The sequence below is a fragment of the Rhinichthys klamathensis genome, unplaced genomic scaffold (assembly GCF_029890125.1).
Source record: "Rhinichthys klamathensis goyatoka isolate OS25496 unplaced genomic scaffold, OSU_Roscu_1.1 h1tg000172l_1, whole genome shotgun sequence".
In the NCBI taxonomy this organism is placed as follows: domain Eukaryota; kingdom Metazoa; phylum Chordata; class Actinopteri; order Cypriniformes; family Leuciscidae; genus Rhinichthys; species Rhinichthys klamathensis.
In genome coordinates, this window is record NW_026606702.1 from 325,133 (window position 1) to 346,993 (window position 21,861).

Consider the following 21,861-nt stretch of genomic DNA (forward strand, 5'->3'; position numbering starts at 1 on the left):
GTCATAACACAGATTGAGGTGACTTTTAAGACCTTTTGAAAACTAAATTATTTTATATTTTTAATATTTAAACATAAAAAGTGTTAGCAAAGACACTAACAACTGTCTTTTTGTATACAGGCTTCTGAACCCCATTGTGCTCAAAAGGACATACATGTGCCGGATACATTTCAGCATACTCATACTTGAGTTTTGAGGTAGCAAAAGGTCTTGGACCTTTTTTATATCAAGTCTATATCAGGCTATGTATTTGCTTTTGAAACAGAGTAAACCACTTTGGGTTGGTTCAGCTGAAAGGTGATGCTGGGGTTGTTATAAACATCCAAAGCAGCAGAATGTTGGGCATTGCCTTGTTTGACAGGAAGTGAAGTTGGAGGAACGCTCTTGCTTGTATAGCCAACATTTCGTAAAGCCACAGCCTGCTGAGAGAAAGAGAGAGATTTTTAGCACTGCAGTCTACAGCTGTCAGCTGCAGAATTTCTGTTTAATACACACACAAATACAGAATCCTTAAAGGTTAGAGATTAAACTGTACCAGTAGGTCCCGATTGGCTTGTCTGGAGGCGGCTTCATTGGAGATCTGTACAGCGGCCTGAAAGAGACAAATCATGAATGAGCTGTTGTACAAATGTGACACATGCAGAATGAAGGCTAGTGTGTGAATATGCATCAACATACAGACAATTTTTATTTTCACATAAAAGGTCAGGGTCGTGTAAACCAGGTTTGGGCAACCCCAATCTTTAAAACCGCCTTAAGAAGATAAAGCTCACAGAAAATACAATAATTGCTTTTAATGTCTCAGTTTTTGGTCACTCTCTTTTTTTCACAGAAATGAAATTTCTGCCTAGAAGTTTCTAGTATGCATAGTAAGACCTTGAATAGCTGGTTCAGGTGTGTTTAATTGGGGTCGGAGCTAAGCTCTGCAGGACAGTGGCCCACCAGGAGCAGGATTGGACATCCCTGTTCTAGAAGTATAAATTACCAGGGTTGTGATGTGTACCACCTGGGGGCACTCTGTACCAGTTTAAAAACACTGACTTGCAATATGTACCTTCTTTTCTGCACGGTATTCATCCCAGGCTGCTCTGCGCTCTTCCTCACTCAGCTCCTCTTCCTCCCGGTGGTCTAACAATGAGTTGTGCTCATGATAACTTACTATGAGCTGCTCACAGCTCTGCAGCAGCCGGACCAACACCTCATCCTGATCAAAAGGAAGACAAAGCCTTGTGGTCATAATTATCTCACATACCCAACATCTGTGTGTGTTGTACAACAGCAGGTCCATGTATGCGTGTTTACCGCAGGCGTTTCTGTGTGTTTACTGGGCCGTAGGTCTGGCTGGAAGTGGTACAGCTCGTTCAGCTGACTGTGTGTGAAGTGTCTCTGAATCTGCTGCTGGTCCAGAACACGGGAGGACAGAGACTGCTTAGCAACCTGCCGCTCATAAATGTTCTGTTCCATCGTCCCCTACACACACACAAAAAGAACAAACACATAAAAATAAAATATATATATATATATATATATATATATATAAAAATGATAAAATATACAGTACCTGTCAAAAGTTTGGAAACATTTAATAATAATAATAATAACAAATTTAATGTTTTTGAAAGAAGTCTCTTATGCTCACCAAGGCTGCATTTATTTGAATAAAAATACAGTAAAAACAGTAATATTGCAAAATTTTATTACAATTTAAAATAAATTCTATTTGAATATGTTTTAAAATGTAATATTCCTGTGATGGCAAAGCTAAATTTTCAGCATCATTACTCCAGTCTTCAGGGTCTGATTGTCTTATTGTTATGTTGAAAATAGCTGTGCTGCTTTGCTCAACATTTTTGTGGAAACTGTGATACTTTTTAAAAAATAATTTATTAAAATAGAATACAATTATTTTAAATTGTATTTTTTCAGAATATTACTATTTTTACTGTATTTTTGATTAAATAAATGCAGCCTTGGTAAGCATAAGATATTTATTTCAAAAACATTAAAACATTGTAATGTTTTCCAAACTTTTAACAGGTACTGTATAAATTCTAAAATAAATACAAAAAAATACAAATATAATATATATTTAAACTATATTATATATTAAAATATTTTACTCTTAAAATAAAAAATTATTAAAACTAAGACAGTCCTCACAAGTAATAAAATCTTCATGAATGGGTTAAAAATTACTTAATTTTTTTCATTCATTCTAATAATTTTTTTTTTTTTTTTTAAATATGAGAAGTCCTCCCAAGTATGTGTGATTCTATGTGCATACCTGAGCCAGAAAACGGTACACAGCTACAGTTTTTTTCTGCCCAAAGCGATAGACTCTGAAGATGCTCTGGATGTCATATGATGGATTCCAGCAAGCGTCAAACACCACGACCCGGTTTGCAGCAACCAGATTGATTCCTAGAGACCCCGCACGAGTGGAGATCAGAAACAACCTCCCTCTGGCACAGAGGAAACACCAAGAGTCAGGACAAGAAATCCAGACAACTTCAATATAATGTTTATAAGCATTTTGTGTGCAGTACCTTATGTTTTTAGTGTTGTTAAACTCTTGAGCCCATCTCTTGCGAGCACAAGCACTAGTGTTGCCGTCCAAACGATAATAATCTTTATTTCTTACCCATGATTTCTTTCCTGCCAATACACACACACACACACAAAAACACTATTGTATACAATGAACAAATGACAGCTCTAACAATCCCCTGTATAAACTGTTTTTACCTTTGTATGGACACCCTTCCTTCCCGCTGGTCTCATCTGCATATAGGAGGAAACTCTCAATAAGGTCCAGTGATATCAGAGATTGACTGAACACCAACCTGAACAAAAGCAAACAGCATCCATTCATGTGTCAAACTTAGTCACTCTTAACAGTTAACATGCAACCGTTTAATGCACATTTTCGTTTAAAAATACAGTAAAAACAGTAATATTGTGAAATATTACGATTTAACTTTTTAATATTACATATTTAAAAATGTAATTTATTCCTGTAATGGCAAAGCTGAATTACTCCAGTCTTCAGTGTCACATGATCCTACAGAAATCATTCTAATAAGCTGATTTGGTGCTCAAGAAACATTTATTATTTCTAATTATCATCAATGTTGAAATCGGTTGTTCTGCTTAGTTTTTTAATGGAAATTGTGATATGTTTTTCAGGATTCTTGAATGAATAGATTTCAAAAGAACAACATTTATTTGAAATAGAAAGCTTTTATAACAGTCTTTACTGTCACTTTTACTGTCACAATTTTAAGCATTCTTGCTTGATTTCTTTCAATGAACCAAATATGAATATGAACCAAAACAGCTTATAACAAGTGTTACTTCTATTCAAGTACGTGTTCCTCACACTTTGTCTTGTAGTTCCTCTGCCCAGTGTAAAATCTCCAGTAGCAACTGTAATTTCCCAGAATGCTCCAGCACCTTGGCATCAGCTGCTGTTATAAACGGCAGATACCAGTCTGCAGATGACCCGTTACCCACAACAAATCCTGAACAATAGACAGAGACACTAAAAGTGAGACAGACATACAGACAAAGAGAGACAGATTCAAAGAAACAAAGAGAGGGAGACTGTGTAGATGTACCAGCTTCCCCACCAGGAACTTCCATTCTGGGTGTGTTTGTGACATCTGGCTTTTGTTTGGACCCACAGACTGAGGAGACTGGATCAGTATTTCCCTCTCCATCACCCACTAAACCTGTGATCTTTGCATCTATCCTATGAGACAGATGGTGGAAACATCAGAACAAACCTGGTCTTGTGCAAAATTTGACTTCTAGCAGGTCTCTCAGTGGTTCTACATAACTGTGTATTACAAATCAAATATGTTCTGGTTGGTTGTGATTGTGTCATTCAAGTAGCAGTCTTTCATTTACCAATTGTTTCCAAAACAAAATGTTCTCAAATTACTCTTCTATTCAAAGTCACTCTAGCATTAATGTGTGATATTTTACAAAAGCATGAGAAACATTATTGGTATAGAAAAGACTGAAATCTGATATGACACAGCATACCTTTCAGAGCCATTTGGCTTTACAGAATCTCTCTCCAAACCTGCATCCAGCCCAGTGAAGACAGGAGCAGGCTCTTGCTCTTTCCCCTGCATCACACACAGAAATATATAAGGTGATGGAGAAAAATCAGTGACCACTGATAGGATGTTTGTAAGTGAGTCATGATGCATATACACTACCATTCAAAAGGTCGATATGATTTAAAAAACATTTTTTGAAAGCCTCTTATTCTCACCAAGGCTACATGTATTTGATCAAAACGACAGTAAAAACAGTAAAATTCTGAAATATTTCAAATAAGTTTTCTATTTGAATACATTTTGAAATGTCATTTACTTTTCAGCCTCGTTACTCCAGTCTTCGGTGTCCCATGATCCTTCAGAAATCATTCTAATATGCTGATTTGCTGCTCAAGAAACTTTTCTTATTATAATAAATGTTGAAATCACTTGTGCTGCCTAACATTTGAAAGTTCAAAACAGAATTTATTTGAAATACAATTTTTAACAATGTAAAAGTCTTTACTGTCTTTTGATCAATTTTATGCAACCTTACTGAATAAAAGTAATAATTTATTTAAAAAAAAAATCTTACTGGCCCCAAACTTTTGAACAGTAGTGTATCTATATGAGTGGGTGTTTACCTTATTCCTGCTCAGCTGAGCAAGTTTAAGACACCAGGGATGAGTCCAAATCAAACTCAGAACATGAAGATCCTGAAACAAACTGTTCACACCTGCTCCTTGCCCTAAAATAAAGACACTGGTTATGATCATTTGCATACTATCAATTTGTGAGGGCAGTGCGTGTTAGAATTAGATGGTATGACAAAATTAATGCAATGTTTGAAATTAAAATCGAAAACCTTTGCATCACATCACCATTTAGCAATTATCAGCCGATATTTAATTGTGCAAGCTAAATCTTTTCTTAAATTTTTACATTTAGATTATCTTTTACACGGTCTAAAACTGACTTAAAATTCATCTATACAACAATTTAATAACAGTGTTAAATCTCAAAATATATATTTTTTGTACATTATAATGTCATGATGCTTAAATTAAGCATTTAAAATACTTTTTTGATATATTTTGAATTTATTTAGAAAAAAAATAGCTTAAAATTTCAATATGAGCCATACCATGAAAACAAAATATTAGCTTAATCTCTACAGGTTGACACTTTTCCACTGTCGCAGTACTAGTCTAGCTCTAGTGTGCGCTTGTGAGACTCTTACCTTTGTAGGTTTGCAGATAGTGTGTGTATAACCGACACTGCAGAGGTGTCATCCTGACTGACAGCACATACTCGCGCTTGGGCGGCAAACAGGACATCAAAACTGAGTAGTCCCGCCTCTGCAACACAAACACAAATACAAAACATTTAGCCTTTTTTTTTTACAGCCTCTAGCTCTATTCTTTTTTTTCTCTTTCTCTCTCTCTTCATCACCTGTATGAATCCTGACATCATTTGATGGAGGACGTGCGATCTATTCTTCATCAGTCTGACATCAGCCGGGGTGGAGTCTGCGCACTGGCCGTTTTGGATTGGATTAATAAAACGGTTTCGGAACTCCTTTAGAGAACCCAACAGGTTCTCCTTAATGAAGTTGACCATGCAGTGATCTAGAACAATAAACAAAAAAATTACACACTTTGTCTTTAAGGTCAGACGACCTCAAAAAGATTTAAAGAGTTTAATATAAAAAATTTTTATTAGAAAGTAATTTTTCACAAGCAGCTTTTTATAGAAATGGAGATGAAAAGCGATTACACTCAGTGAGGTTGTTTTGAAGCGGTGTTCCCGTCAAAATGATTCTCCTACGCGTACATATAGCTCGCATGGCTTTTGAGATGCTGGAGTCTGCGTTCCTAAGGACATGACCCTCGTCACACACCACCAGATCAGGGCCTAACACACACAACAGAGGTTTTAAAATAATTAAGACAAAAAAACATTTTAACTGTACTCAGTATTTGAAGATGGATTATTCAGAAGAATTTACCTGGATCCAGGAGAATTGACCGGAAGCTTTCTTTGTGTTTGCTGTATTTTGCGCTATCTGTGTTCGTCAGAACACGAAAAACCTCATAACCCATGATTATCACGCCACCATTGTTAAACCAGTCATTCAACAGCTCAACGCGAACAGCCAAAGACTTCACCGTAGCCAGCTCTGCCACCTGTGTGAGGCAGACGCAAGAAAAAAAGCAGAGATGATCAGAAAAAAATATCAGTGATGCAGTTAAAAGTCCACATTCAACAAAGTGGCAAGAAAACAAGATTTAAAAAAAAAAAAAAAATCCATCCACAAAAGTGGTTGGTGATCTTAAAGGGATAGTTAATCCAAAAATAGTTCACCCTCAAGTTGTTCCAAACTTGTATGAGTTTCTTTCTTCTGTTGAGCATAAAATAAGATATTTTGAAGAGAAGATATTTTGAAGAATGTCGGGAACCAAACAATTGATGGACCTCATTGACGTCCATAGTATTTTTTTCCTACTATGGAAGTCAATGGCTACAGTCAACTGTCTTACCAACATTCTTCAAAATATTTTGTGTTTTAAATATTTTAAGAAACTCAAAATGGTTTGGAACAACTTGAGGGTGAGTAAATGATGACAATTTTCATTTTATCCCTGGATTAATGTAACCCTGGGTTAGCCTTATCCCTTTTGCACTGTCAATGTTTAAGTACAGATTGAAAGTGGCCTTAACCTCGGGTTAAAAAAGGGTTACATTATGTGTAGCGTAAAAAGCCTAAACATAGCTTGAGCGCTTTATTCCAAGTCTTCTGAAGCCATATGATAGCTTTACATTACAAAACACAGAATGTTTTTATTAAAAAACACGAAGATGAATAAATGCAACGCATATAAGGAGAGATTCAGGTCTGCAAATTTTCTAATTTCCATTCAAGTTTGGGGTCAAAATTCTGTTTTTTAAAGAAACTTATTTTATTCAGTAAAGATCAAAAGTGACAGTAATAACATTTATAATATTACAAAAGATTTCCATTTCAATTAAATGCTGTTCTTTTGAACTCTGTATTCATCAAATTATGAAAAAAAAACATAACGCAGTTTCCACAAAAATATTAAGCAGCACAAGCGTTTTTAACATTGATAAGAAATGTTTCTTGAGAACCAATTCAACATATTCGAATTCTTTCTGAAGGATCATGTGACAATGAAGACTGGAGTAATGATGCTGAAAATTCAGCTTTGCCATCACAGGAATAAATTACATTTTAAAATACATTAAAATAGAAAACAGTTTTTTTATTGATCAACACAAGAAGTGAAATAATTCTACCGACCCTCAGTCTGTGTGGTCTTAAGCCCCTCTGCCACTGGTCAAACTCACTCTTCCAGTTCAGCACGGTGTTGAGAGGACACACCACCAGAGCCGTCTTCAGTGGCAACTCTTTACATAACAGCACTGTGTGAAGGAACACGATGACCTGAAACACACACACACACACACACACACACACACACACACACACACACACACACACACAGTTACTGTCTGTGAAACTTCCACTTTCTGATTTTTCAAAGAAAAGGAGAATATTCATGTGCCTCATACCTGAAAGGTCTTGCCCAGGCCCATGCAATGAGCCAGAATACAGCCGGAGCCTGGAGACGACTTCACACTCTGAACAGACTCACAACAGCAGTCCCACATGAACCGCACACCTAACAGCACACAAATACATATGCACTACATGAACCATCTCCACCACAAACTGTCACTAGGTCACATCACTGGCTTTCATTTTGTACATGCTGCTTCATAAATGCATGTGAATATTAAAACGGATGAAAAACAATCATGTTCTGACATCTGACTAATTTCTACTGTTGTAAATCGTTGTGAAAATGTCATAGGGCAAAACCTCTAATATAGCCTTAAAAGTTTGTTTAAAAAAAGAAGAAATGAATAGTTTTATTCAGTAAGGATGCATTCAATTGATCAAAAGTGACAGTAAAGACATTTATAACTATTTCTTTTATCTTTTTGAGTCTGCCACAGTTCTTCAATGGACTTTATAATTTTATAAAATTATACACCAGGAAGACATAAAAAAAGATAACGGGGAGAGAGTTTTGGAGAGCTCCTGTACTGCGCAGCTATTACATGTCATAATGACAGACAGAGGTGAGTTAATCAATTTGAAAAGCATAAAAGGTGTAAATAAAATAATACAATGAACATTATTTGACACATAAAAATAGCCTTGGCAATTTGACCCACAGTCCCACCCCTGCATATTGACTCCCGACCCACACCACAAATGACTATGTTAGTATTTTTCAAAACCATTACATCAAATATTAGCGGTTAACCCCATGATTTAGTCTGTCTTGACTGCTTCTGTCTCTTTATGCAATTCTAGACTGACTCGATGATGGTGAGATCAGATCTCTGTTGCAGGATTTTTGCCCACACAAATATCTCATTATAATCATATTTATAATCGAATAATTATATTTTCTACAGGCACACTTAAACAAAATAAATAAATAACCATGTTAAAACAAATATTTTTTGTGAATCATCTAATGTGCCTCGTGCAACTTACTGTATTAAAACTGTACAAAGGCAAATTTTCTCACCCTCTCGCTGGTGTGGTTTAAGTTTATTCAGAAAGCCCATGTGCACTTGCAACATAGGCTTTTGCGTTACATCATCTTGCTCAAGAACCAATGGTGTGGCCTGTCTCTCAGAAACTAAGATGACCTAAAGTAGGTGAGAGGGGGAAAAAATGACAACAGATAGACAAAACTAATTTATCATTCAGGTTAAAAGCATGTCATTAATAATGAACATTAAAAAAACATTGAAGGAATAATTCAGCCAATAATGAAAATTGCGTCATGACTTAAAATCACCATCATGTCATTCAAAACCTGTATGACTTTCTTTTGTGGAACATTAAAGATATTTTGACCAAAACTGTATGGACAAAATTAATAAATGAAAATGCCACGACATCTTTTGAAACAAGTTTGGAATGACATGAGGAAGAGTAAATGAGGACAGAATTTCAATATCTCTTTAATATTGAAAAATTGAACATAATATGACACCATGCAGTTCATCACCTCTGGGTCTGCTTCTTCCCGTTCTCTCCTCTCACGGTCCAGTCTTTGTTTTTCTCTCTCTGCTAATCTCTTCCTGCGCTCCTCCTCTTCTTTCAGAGCGCTCTGTGTCTCCCGGGCCAGCTGACCCACCTCTAGAAGCCGTCTGATCTGCCTTCTCCCTCGAGGGGTGCTCCTCAAACTTTCCTCAGTGGTTGGAGAGACATCATCCTACATATTGACCCCCCAAAAAATTAAAATACATAAATAATTGAGGAATCCACATTCACAGCATCTATGATATAGAAGGAACAAACACGCACATTAGCAGTGGTGGTCTTGTCAGGTGTGCGTGATGGACTCTGAAGCTTCTCATTATGAGTGGGCGACTGGGACCTACAAAAATGAATACATTGGGAAAAAATGCATCACTGCATACATTTAGGCTTGTTGGTAGGTACTACTTGAAAATGTGCTTTTTATGCAAGCGTTTGATGTCCATAGCAGACTCCAGGTGGTGAATGTGATATGAGCTTTACCCTATTTCCTCAGACTCTGAAAGGCTGAGTTCCTCATATTGGGCAGAGTCAACCGTTTCATCACTGCTGCTCACTAGGATTAAAATGGAAAAAAAATCTAAATAACATCAGGTCCGAACAAATAATCAAAACATTACATTTTCTTTAAGAGTAAAAAAAAAACAAAAAAACTGTGCAACTGTACATCTAACGTTTAACTCACCAATAACGCATCCTAATTCTTGGACTTCTCTTTTACTCCTCTTCTTCTCCCCTTGCTTTTGACTTTTTGCTTCTGCCTCTGATAAGGTAAGACCATGTCGCAGCAATCGGTGGCGGTGGCGTGACCCTGACTTTGACTCACTGGACTCTGAGCCATCATTATCTGAAGAGAAACTATTTTTGTTCATGTAACAATAAAATACAAGAATAATGTCTAATAATATTTGTAACTATTCGAAGGATCTTCTGCATATGTTAATAAAAGATATTATAAAGTGTTATAAAGCTACATAAAAATATAGTGAAGTTAAATCAGTTTCAGATGCTGTTTATATGTTGTTTTCTTCAGAAATGCCATAAACATCGAGATGCAAAAAAAGTTTCCAATGTCTGTTCCCCATGGTACCAGTGGTAATGGCCATCACTCACCTTCCTCGTCTGTTGTCTCAGATGCTTCGCTCTTGCTCTTGCTCTTCTTCTCCTCATCCTCTCCTCTCGTGCTCTCTGATTGCTCATCTGAGCTGGCGTCCAGCTCAGAATCAGAGAGGTTAGCTCTGATCTGAGCCAGCAGAATCTGCCTCGCAATTCTTTATAAAACAAATGATGGGATGAAGCAGTAAAGAGAATAGAGAGAGAAAAGGGATGAAGAGAAAAGAGGGACAAAATGTGAGGTGGGTGACCAATGGATTCAGATTCATTAAACAATGCATCTTCCTCCAACCTCTTTCATTGTAATTTCTCAAAAGTGCACTGTTTTGTTACACAGAAACAATTGAAGAACAGAAGTAGTTTCTATTCTTTTCTTTTTTTTTCATTTAAATTATAAAGGATGTAAATATAAAGGACATAAATATAACATTTAAATAACAGGTTACTGAACAATGAAAAATATCAAATGGACTGTAAAGTGGTCCGTTAGTTTCACAAATATAAAAACCCTTAATTTATGAGTGAAATGTAAAAAGGCAGACAAGAAATGTAGATAAGACATTCTGAACCTCTGAATATGACAAACTGAATGCAACACCCCCAAAAACTAAAAAAAACAACAACAAAATATATATAATAAAAAATGCACAGAGGCTGTTGTGGCTGGGGTATAAACTTTTATTACAACTACAATTCGTATACAGTTCTTACACAGTTATTTACATTTTTTCTTCTCAGATGCAAAATAATGCATGCTTCTTTCTGATGAAAATAATGAAAAGGCTGTTTCTGCATAAAACATTTTAATAAAACAATAACAGTAATAAATACTTCCAAACAAAGGACATTAGCATGCAATAAATATTTGAGCTCTTAGGGATTTTGAAATTTAATGAAAGTGAGAGGATTCCACAAGAAAGTAAAGACAACAAACAGAAAAAAAGAATACTTTAAAAGATGGGTGAAAAAAAATGGATTATTATCAGAAGAATGTTAATGCATGTTAAGGTCAGGCAGGGTTCCCACTTGGTCCAAGATATTATTTTCCATTTCGTCAAGGCATTTTATGTGACGGACAACTCTAATATTTAATCAACATCTGTGGCCTGCTGTTGTTTGCCTTGGAAAATAAAAGTTGACTCGTCCAATAGATTGCAAAAATTCAAAACCATTTTTGTAGTACTGCACTTACACTGGAAGTCTAGTAGGCTTGAGAGTTTAAAAACAGAAATGCAAAGGTTTATTTAACATGAATTCTCCAGTAAAAATGTTTGACATTTGAACTGTAACGTTCAAATCTGATTGACTGAGTTAATAAACACTTAAGACAAAAACAGAAGATATTAATCAGAATTTGGTCATTCTGATTCGATAGCACCAGTGTCATGCCAAACATGTAATGTTCAATGGTTATGGAGACGAGTCAAGCTAGTTTTCCATGGTAATAATTGACTGCATGCCAGAGATTCTGCTTTGCTATAATTTTGCGAGAAGAATCTTCAGAAATCTATTAATTATATTTTCTACAGGCACACTTAAGAAAAAACAAATATTTTTGTGAATAATTTCATGTTTACATGTAATACAGCCACTGGGGTATCGTGGTTATTGGCATGGTTCAAAATACACAGCTAATGTGAACTAGCCTTTCATTTGAGTGACAAAAGAAGTGTCCGGAAGATTCTAACTGTCCACTCGAATTAACCTGATATAGTAACTATCCTTTGGGAAATAATAATAGTAATAATAATAATGTATTGAAATATGTATGGTATCAATGTCAGCTGATATCAATGAGTGATTTCTGTGCGGAGAACAGAAATGACGATGAGCGTGCAGAGACTATGACGTATTCCTGCTCATGACAATACACAGGCAAACGAAAAAACAAAACGATATGATTCTGCGATGTCATTCATGCCAGAATACATGAGAACTGACCCCAGTTCCAAATCCCGATAGGTCCCAGGATTTCTTCATTTTATGAAAACGTTGTCAGTGATACGGTGAACCAGTTTGATTAAAAGGTTACAGTAAACACATTTTCCAAGATACTTAGGAACATTTCCCATGATTTTTCCATTATTGGAAAATCGCATTACAAAATTCAAGGTTTTCCAGGTTTTCCAGGATGCGTGGGAACCCTGTTAAGCTACAGAAAAAGAGACGAAACGGGGAAAAAACAGAGAACAAGAGAAAGAATAAATAAGTGTTTATTGCCTCTCCGTAAGAACCATGCAAATAACACACAGAAACCACTCATGTGAGAGTGAAGACTACACTCGATCACGTGCTGCTTTTAGCGACTGACTAGACACAAGCGTACAGATTCCATGTTGGGCCTGAAAGAGCATCATCACTGCCACCTGCTGCTGCCCCGTGAACATTCGAACACAGACTGAAGCCAAGTCCACCAAAGCAATCGTTTCACATTTGGGTTGGTTCAGCCTTTTAACCAATTTTATTTATATGAATATTAAAAAAGGGTGGGAACGAGGGAGAAATAACACAAGCCTGGCTTAAAATTTACATTGCATGAGCGAGCACCATTAATCAATGAGTTAGAGCGCATGCACCAACTGCGAGGCCATGGCTCCAATCTAAACTACCATTTAAACCACCAACTCAAAATCTTTTACATGCTGGAGTCAAGTTTTCTGTTCCCTCAAATTTCCAATCCCTGACATCCATCAACTTCTGCTAAAATTAACAATCCATAAACTGAAAACAGGATAAACTTTTGACCTTCTCACCAATTTACGAGGACATAAATTCTGGACCAATAAAATACTGGACCAATAAAATTTTTTAAAAAAAATACGCAAGTAACTCTACGTAAAAAAAAAAACATTAACTTATTTAACAAAGGCAGTTCAGACAAAGACATAAGCAAATCTTCAGTTTAAGCTCCTAAAGGTAGAAAATTCAGTTGTCTGTCGCAGGATTAATCTCCTGAAAAAGAACAAACACAACCGCGTTTAACATAAATGCTAATACTGTACGACTGCGTTTCACTCTGCCTAAGAAACGTGTTCACTTGAATTCCACCAACAATGACATTTTACTGTCAATAACAAAAGTGTTATATGAAACTAACACCTACCGTTAGCAAACCACACAGCCTTTGTTTTGACTGACCGAAAACATTACAGCGTGAGAACCGGGAAGCTGAGCCCTAAAACACAAACACACACAAGAAGTTGTCTGTCTTACTGAACACAGGATCCATCAGATCCGAGCAAAGTAGTTCAGAGTCTTTCTACCCTCTTAAAAGCTTTATTAGCAGCACAGACAGTAAAGAGGACAGTGTGGCTTTCAGGAGTTCTGCTAAAGACATGGTCTGTGCAATGGTCTGTGTCAGTAAAGTAAAATTCAAACACAGGAGCTTCTCCGGAGATGATTCACTGACTTCCGTTAGACAGTGCAGGCTCAGAGCTTCCCCACTGATGGGCGGTGTGTGCCTACGGCTACAGTTTCTCTCTACTGCGTGTGGAAGAAACTGTGGGGAAATAAAAATCGGACAGTGTTGATCGAGCAAAAAAAGCGTGTTTGGGTGAGAGACATGTTCAAAAGCACTGTCTAGCGGCTGTGCATGTGGATGGAAGGGATGCTTGCATGTTTTTAAATGGGATTTGGATCAATGCTCTCGCTGTAGTGGGTTTGGGACAGTTGGAGTCCAGTGGAGAAGGCCTGTGCTGGGAAAGTGTGTGTGGCCCTGGTGTAGTCAGAATCGTACCTATTTTCTAAATCATCGTCCTCCACAGACAAAGACGGACCTGGCTGGATGTCCATCTCATCACCTAGAGATAGACAGAAAAAGAATTCTAACTAAATTTTGCTTCTGAAATATGAAAACAAAACAGAAACAGAAAAAAGGAAATAATCGGATTGTATAAAGCGCTCTTCTCCAAGTCAGATTTTTTAAAGATCAATGTAAAAAAAAGGGGGGCTTTTTTACATTTAGATTACAAACACTTTTATATTTACATATTGTTTTTCTTAAGAAAAACATGTTCCTGGTATTACTGTATAAAGAAAATCTTGGCTTTTTGCACCCACACACAAACTTACCGGAAGACTGCTGGAAGTTTCCAGAGCCCAGCAATGTGACGCCCTCTGTCAGCGGTTTGATCCTCTGATCGTCGGAGTCGCTGCTCGGACCACTCTCCAGTTCCTGTCCTCCCACCTCACTTGATGAACTCCCGCTCTGTCCTGTCACCCTGGCAACTTTGTGGGCTCTTCCTCTAGTCATTCTGACTGCAGACCCCTGGTCTTGGGAGCCCCTCCTTGAAGACGCAGAAGAGGATGACGAGGACGATGAAGATCTCTCCTTGAGATTCCGCTTACGAGATCCTCTGTCGGGAGGTGTGGTTTTTACCAGCCCAAACAGCCGCTGCTTTCTGACATGCTGGTTTACCTCATCCCCGTCCCAACTGCTACCTACCAAACCCTCTTCCTCACTATTCGCCATGGCAGCAGCGGTCTGGAGCAGCACTTCAGGCACCTCGTCAGAATCAGAGTCATCCTCAGCTAAACCAGCATGCTCGGCAGAGGGGTTTGTGTTTGTCCGCCGACGGCGCGGTGTAGTTTTTACACGTGGAGAACGTTTATTCTCCTCTGATAAAGACAAACTTTTTGGGTCAGTTTGATCCTCCTCCTCCTCCTCTTCTTCCTCCTCCTCCTCCTCCTCTTTCTCTTCATTATCACCACAATAATTCTCCACGTGTCGATCGCTCTCAGTCATTCCCTCCATCTCCATCCCTTTCTCCATCTCCACCTTTTCTCCACTTTCTTCCAGTGTTCCATCAGTCACTCCAATGTTCATGTTTCGTCTGTCAGGTGATGGATGAACAGAAGGAAAGGTGCTGCTGATGGGCTGTGGGCTGACTGGTACGGGAGTAAGTTTGACCACCAGCTCTTTAGTGAGTCCAGGGCTCCGTGATGACATGCCCTTCTTCGGTCTACGCCTCCCTTTTGATTTATTATCTAAAGCAACTCTACTGGCACGTTTGGGCCCAGTCAGCTCGTGGTCTAGGGCTTCCTGCAATTACAAATTAGATGTTGTTGTAATACATTCATATGAACAAACTGCAAAAAAGTATTATGGTTTCCATAAATATATTTAGAAGCAACAACTGTTTTAAACATTGATAAGAAAAGTTTCTTGAGCAACAAATTAGCATATTAGAATGATTTTAGTGACACCAAAGACTGGAGAAATGACTGCAAATTCAGCATTACTATCACAGGAATAATTTACATTTAAATTAGTTATTTTAAATTGTAATAATATTTCAAAATATAGTTTTTGCTGTATCTTTGATCAAATGTTATATCTGCCATAATTTAACATTAGGACGTCTAAATTCAACTTACACTAACATTTAAAATTATTGATTTTAGGTTTTAGTGTTTTTTTAGTTTTTTTTTTTTTTTAAATCAGACAAGTATCGCTATCAGTCTTAACATGGAAATAATAATTACTGGCTTATCTGTGCATCCCTAATCAAAATTTTATGGTTTGTTAAAGCATTCTTCTTAGTTTAATTGGTAAAAACTGGTAACTTCTCTTACCTGTAATGCACTGTTGGCTGCATGCAGATCATCCAGTACAGCGCGGAACATCCGTAGCTGCCCAATTCTCTCTACCTTCTCTTCTTGGTTTCCATCCTCCTCTCTTTCACTTTGAACAACTGCCTTGAAGGAATGACTCAAAGATGTTGTGACATCTACAAACCGCTGCATTCGCTGATAAAGGCCTGCAGAGGGCACCGTTCCACGACCACCCTTGTTCGCCCTCCCCCTGACAGAGTTTGGGTCGGTACGGGAGACTCGTTTTTGAGCCTGCTCCAAGCTCTCTAGAACAGAGTCGCAGGCCAACACCAGCTCCACCAGTGGCTCAGGACTGCACACATAACAGTACCACTTCCTCTCCTCCTCCAGAATGGTGGACAGCTCCTTTCTTCCCAGGTTACGCAGGACACATTTCTTACAGAAGGCGTTACTGCAGTAATCACAGCCAATCAGACTGCCTCCCTCTGCACACCACCTGAATGAACAGGGATTTAGAGCACTTGTTTTACACACCCACAAATAAGTGAATACAACAACTGCAAACCCTATCTATTAATTGAGATGATTTCAGCTGCTCTGACTTTCATCATTATGTACCTATGATAATGGTGACTCTTAGGCTGCCTTCTGCACAAGTGAATCTCTTAAATTCTAGTATTTTAAGACACTTTTTTTTGCTATTTTAATGCCATTTTATTTGTAAAGAATATTTGTTTAAAAAGGGGGAGGAAAAATATCCAAGTATACATAGCGGCATTTATTGTATTTAATTGAATTTATGATGATTTAAATCCTAAAAAACTGATGATTTGCTAAAACAGGTCCTAAAACAAGCCTCATTTTCTTAAATCCTAAATATAAATGTATCATTTTATAAATGAAGGTACAGGAGATATTCACCCACACTTATTAGTTAATCATGACAAATATGACCCTAATCTGCAATATAAAATTCTCTCTAGACAAAAGTGACAAAATAAAGCTCAACTTTTAGACAAAACGCTCTTTTTAAACACACTCACGTACCTGCATTGCTCGTCCATCCCCTCTGAATCTTTGCTGATGTCATCACTCATATAATATTTAAAGCAACTCTACAAAAAAAGCAAACAGATTCTTATAAAACTCTGCGGAAGAGTTTCACTAGTTGTCAAACCTGCTCAAAAAACAATGCAGGTATGAGAAAGTAGTGTTGATTTTAAGACTCTCCTGTTTACTTTCATATGCATAAACAAACATTACACAGATTCCTGCCGAGTCTCACATTTACATACCTTGCAGATAAGCACTTTAAGCATAGGGTGCCTGTAGACTGAGTCACGTTGGAAATGATTCACCTGCTGACCACACGCTGTGCAGTTTACCCTCTCCAACTCATATCCTCCTAACACAAACACAAATCAGAAGAGTTTACCCTCATAGCCTGACACACACAGCTGAAAGCTTTATTTCACATACTGCAAGATTAAGGTTACACACGGTTGTAAATGGAAAGCCACAGAAATTGTGATGAAAGTTATTTTGTGTAAGATTGGGTGACACACTATCCATCAAGTTTAGCTGATAAACTGTTCCTGGCATGAACACTGAATTCTTTGTTTTATGTGTGCTACAAAAGGCTGTTTTGAGATTTGGTGCTTGGGAACATCTCTGATAGGATTTGGGGTGGCTTTTAGTTTTCTGTCCCAGGAGCTCTAATAATAACGAAAGCATCAGCATCAGTTTGAACATTTTAATTTAAAATAGGGATTTTATTCATTAAAGATAGGGGTGGGCAATATCACCAAAACCTTATGTCATGATATAGTCAAATTCTGCTACAGAGTAATTACATGTAACAAATCAAGTAAAAAAGTAACATCTTTTATTGGAGAATTAAACATTATCAAACTCTGATAATTCCCTTAACCTTTTAAACAACTGAGACGGTAGGCAATTTTTATAAAATGTAGTTTGATCATGGTCAAGTTCCCAAAGCTATGCATACAAGAGTCAATTATGCAAGTTATCGTCTCTGACAAAAAGCATGTTGAAGCCGCTCGGGCCACCATTTTATCCCTCTAATCGGAAAGCGATAAGAGTCAAAACATCCGGTAGTGTGTGTTTTCCAGGAAATGCATGCACTCCCTAGACCTCTGCTTCTCATACACAGAGCAGTCTGCACAGCGCTGCTTCATTGAAACAAATCGAACGAATGACTCAACTTACTTATTTACACATTTACCACCACCTACTGGTGGTTTTAGTTACTTTTTTTAAATTATAATTTCATAGAAATTTTTTTTATTCTATTTTGGGGTTAGTTTGCCTAAATGAAAGTTCTGTTTATATATATTTACTCATCCCCATGTCGTTTCAAACATGTATGACTTACTTTCTTTTGCAGAATATAAAAGATATTTGGAAGATGTTGATTTTGTTGACGGTAATAGTTTTGGTCTGTAAATATATCTAAAAACCAATACAGCTTCTGAAAAAAGAAAAACGTGGCCGTTGAAGCCTAAAAATTTGCGTGTAATAAATTCTCGGTTGAATCAGATGAAATATTTATTTCTAAAGTTACTTTTTGCAATGTCTATTTGGCGCTTTTCTCATTTAACACATTAATGACTTTAAATGATTGTTTGCAATTAATTTGTGATAAATTAGACTAATTAATTGGCACATCATGTAATTTAGATGTTTAAAAATCATCTTAGTTTTAGGCTAGCAGTTTTTGCTGTATTATAAAAAATTTGTAATTGAATCAGTATCTAACATTTTGGTGTCGTAACCTTATTTATTACAATACTATTACATGGGTCAAAAAACAACAACTGGGCCAGTAGAAAAAAACTTTAGTGTTGAGCCCTGAATTTTTTATTTTAAGTTATCTTTGTTAATAAAAAGAAGATCAAAGATGCAAATGACAAATACAATAAACAAAAAAAGAAATAACAAACAGTGCTTTAGGTACAGTAGGAAATACTACAGAAATTTTATAAAAAAAAACATTTCAGTCTCCAGTGTATGAAACCAATACACATTTAACCCTTATTAAAGCCATTTAAGTTATTCACTAAAGAGCAGTGATTGATTTTCTCTGTCTTTTGTTGTTTGATTAACATTAAGGACACAGGAAGAAGCAGGTATATTACGCTGCTGTGCATAGTTCTAATGTACTGACACATCCAAATTCTTCCCCATCCGTTTACGTTCTATTAAGAGACAACGCACCATGTTTATGTGAATTCTCACCAAGATTGTGCTGGTATTTAATTTGTATCAATGAAGTGCAATAAGCTGTGAAAGAACTGAATTCAGGATAGCATGCTTTCTGAGTGGCGGCTTTTTGTGCACTTGCTTCAGCTTCAGGTGTCAGACAGCACAAGTACAGCATTGTTTTGTTTAGTTTTTTTGCAGCTTATTACACTTAAAATCTTTTTAATATTAAGCATGTCCCATGCTTTGTTTTATCATTTTGCATGTTTCTTTATTGATCTAACAAGTCAATAACTTCAAGCAGTCCTGAGCTGTGTAGATATATTAATGTACCGCAATATACATGATACAGCAAAATCTCTATACACACTTTACATTGTCACCAGAATATATATCGGCCAGGCCTATTTAAAGCTAATCGTTGTGCCTCTCTCTTACCTCTGCGTCTGTCACCATCTCTGTGCTGCTTGTAAACACGTCTACTGCGGAATTCTGGACCACGGAAATCATCACGAGCTTCATTAAAGACCGGCTCTGGCAGCACAAACGCCGTTCCTGTGTCAGATAATATAAAGGGGTTCAAAGACAACTTGAAATATCCTAATGTATTCAATAACAGAAACCATAACATAAAATACATCACACAGGCATGATCATCTGAATCAGCCAAGTGAATACGAGAATGGGAGTAGCACCTTTGGGTAGAAAGTTAGTGTCATGGTCGTTGGAGTGGACAGACATCACATCCTCTGCTCCACTCTCAGATGAAACGTCTGACTCGTTCATCCCGCTGTGTTTGGTGACAACAGTCGGTTTCCTGTAAGAGTAACAGTTTACAAATGAGTTCACTAAGTCAGAGCACAAAGGGTGTCCATATGCGGTTCATCCTTAATTGACAAACCTTCTTGAACGAGCCAACGACAACATTCCCACTTCTGAGGGACCACTGGGCTGAAATGAAAAAACATTTTAAAAAAAAAACAAAAAAAACCAAGTTCAGGCAACTTAAATTACAATGGGAGTTCTTGTTAATCTATACAATAGAGTGCCACAGGACCTAAAACTTTTAAACTTCCGGTACCATCATCCCAAAGTCAATGGGTTTTTGTTTAAATGCCTCAAATAACATCTGTGGTTATTACAAGCTTAAGATATTTTCTTTATTCTACTACATAAAATACATCACCAATAACCCACTTGTCATTTCTTTAAGTTTTTACGTGTCTTGAAAAAGGCGGTTGCTAACCTGTGGCTAAATGAGACTAGAGATTGTCAGGGACATTAAACGTCATCATGGCAAACAGGAATATAGGCCACTTCTACAGGATCACTGTGTTTAAACTCACGCTCTTGCAAAGTATACTAAATCAAACTTTCCAAATTGTAGATTTTTTAAAAACAAGATGGAAAAAGTCATCTGAAGCTTAGTGGTAGTGATGTTAAAGTCATGCGACTGTGGTGAAGTTCGTTTGAAGCCTAAATTTAACTTTCTGATTCATTTGTATTTAGGTTTAGGTATGCAAGTTGTTTTCATTTGTGAAGATCATCTCATCCCTGCAGCACTCTAGAAACAGTCTACCTCCTCTGCGGTCTGGACAAGAGCCTGCTGCTCCAGGTATTCTTTGGCCGTAGTTCCTGTCAACGAGATATGATAGAAAATTAACTATAACTGCTCCATTAATGAGTTTATTTTTGGTTCTGGTTCTGTTGTGACTGTAATGATCAATATATTTTCCCTACTGTACTCACCATTCCAGTGTCCAGGTAAAGTAGGTTCATTTTTGTCTTCTGTAGATGCCGACAGGTACTCATGGAGCTTTCCAATCAGCTCACCTAACTTACTTCCTCCACCGGCCACCGGCCTGGGTCTGCAAAGACAAGACACAGTTCATCTCCATGGCAACTGCCTCCCGCTGGAATCCCTCATTAAACATTAAATACACCGAATAACCCTTTATAAACCCCAAACCACAGTGCACACAACCAAAGAGAGTTTCTATAGAGAACCATATCTCATGCTTCAGTCTGACAGGAATATGTGAGGTTTACGTTTAATAAGACTTAAATAGGGTTTATAGATCTTTCTCTGTGGAGCACCGACTCTTTGTTCGCCTGGTGCAGATAGACCAAAACTGCAAAGTCAAAACGTAAAACGTAACATTACTTTATCTAAGGGAGATTAAAGAGCAGATATTTAATTCAAACAGCGACTGGATTTAATTGATGTATTGCCGGTGAATATTAACAAACACAACAGTGTGTAGTGTACGTTAGCAGTGCAAAAGAAAATAGTGCGCCTTACCTCAAGACTTCAGTAGACATCTTCCTCACGCGCGGTGGTTCAACACACCGTCGAGCTTTTAGCAGAACCAACAGCAGCGATGCGTTTAACAGTTATCGGCATAAAACTCATAATTGTCCAAAAGAAATAACTAACCAAAAGCCAGTTTCACCCGCCATCTTCCCAGTGGAACTTGCGCCATGCAGCCTAAAATGGCGCACCGGAAACTATGCTGTGACCGTGACTGACGTCAGGTGATGGCGTAATTACTTCATAGGATTTCGTCATAACCACACGTGGAGACAACATGCAAAATATGAAGGCTACAAGAACATTTCATCTCCTGAAGGAACTGCAGAATTTTTCTATAATTATATGAATTAATATGTTATTATCCTCTGGTCTGTACACTACATAAAAATTTTTGTTGACCAGGTTGCACAGTATTTGTAGTGTTCTCTGTACCTATTGTCCTGTGTATTGTTCATAATAAAGTTCAT

At 37.2% G+C, this 21,861-nt stretch overlaps 1 protein-coding gene across 3 annotated transcripts; it reads right to left on the bottom strand.

Annotated features, from left to right (window-relative positions):
• Positions 1-13: 13 nt before the first annotated feature.
• Positions 14-21,588, bottom strand: LOC130091886 (transcriptional regulator ATRX-like). 3 transcript variants are annotated; one of them, XM_056260019.1, is made up of 34 exons: positions 21,383-21,588; positions 20,830-20,948; positions 20,660-20,715; positions 19,982-20,031; positions 19,776-19,897; positions 19,519-19,635; positions 17,154-17,263; positions 16,906-16,973; positions 15,880-16,354; positions 14,377-15,346; positions 14,042-14,105; positions 10,306-10,463; positions 9,878-10,039; positions 9,676-9,748; positions 9,460-9,532; positions 9,161-9,367; positions 8,672-8,795; positions 7,641-7,750; positions 7,369-7,512; positions 6,055-6,232; positions 5,823-5,960; positions 5,499-5,674; positions 5,287-5,404; positions 4,691-4,794; positions 4,048-4,133; positions 3,630-3,751; positions 3,380-3,491; positions 2,746-2,843; positions 2,547-2,655; positions 2,285-2,462; positions 1,303-1,470; positions 1,055-1,204; positions 536-592; positions 14-422 (listed from the first exon to the last, which is right to left on the bottom strand). In XM_056260019.1, exons 1-34 carry the CDS (start codon positions 21,400-21,402, stop codon positions 243-245), a joined length of 5,196 nt encoding a protein of 1,731 aa, XP_056115994.1. In that variant the 5' UTR covers positions 21,403-21,588; the 3' UTR covers positions 14-242. The 3 variants fall into 3 exon arrangements, with proteins under 3 accessions (XP_056115994.1, XP_056115993.1, XP_056115992.1); XM_056260018.1 differs by having other exon boundaries at positions 14-419; positions 3,618-3,751; XM_056260017.1 differs by having other exon boundaries at positions 3,618-3,751.
• Positions 21,589-21,861: the final 273 nt, after the last annotated feature.

Excerpts from the sequence above, each read along its gene's own strand:
- LOC130091886 (XM_056260017.1), bottom strand. The coding sequence starts at position 21,402 with ATGTCTACTGAAGTCTTGAG. Across the intron at positions 17,264-19,518 it reads AGATGGTGACAGACGCAGAG|GAGGATATGAGTTGGAGAGG; the intron begins GTAAGAGAGAGG and ends TGTTTGTGTTAG. Across the intron at positions 2,463-2,546 it reads AACAACACTAAAAACATAAG|AGGGAGGTTGTTTCTGATCT; the intron begins GTACTGCACACA and ends CCTCTGTGCCAG.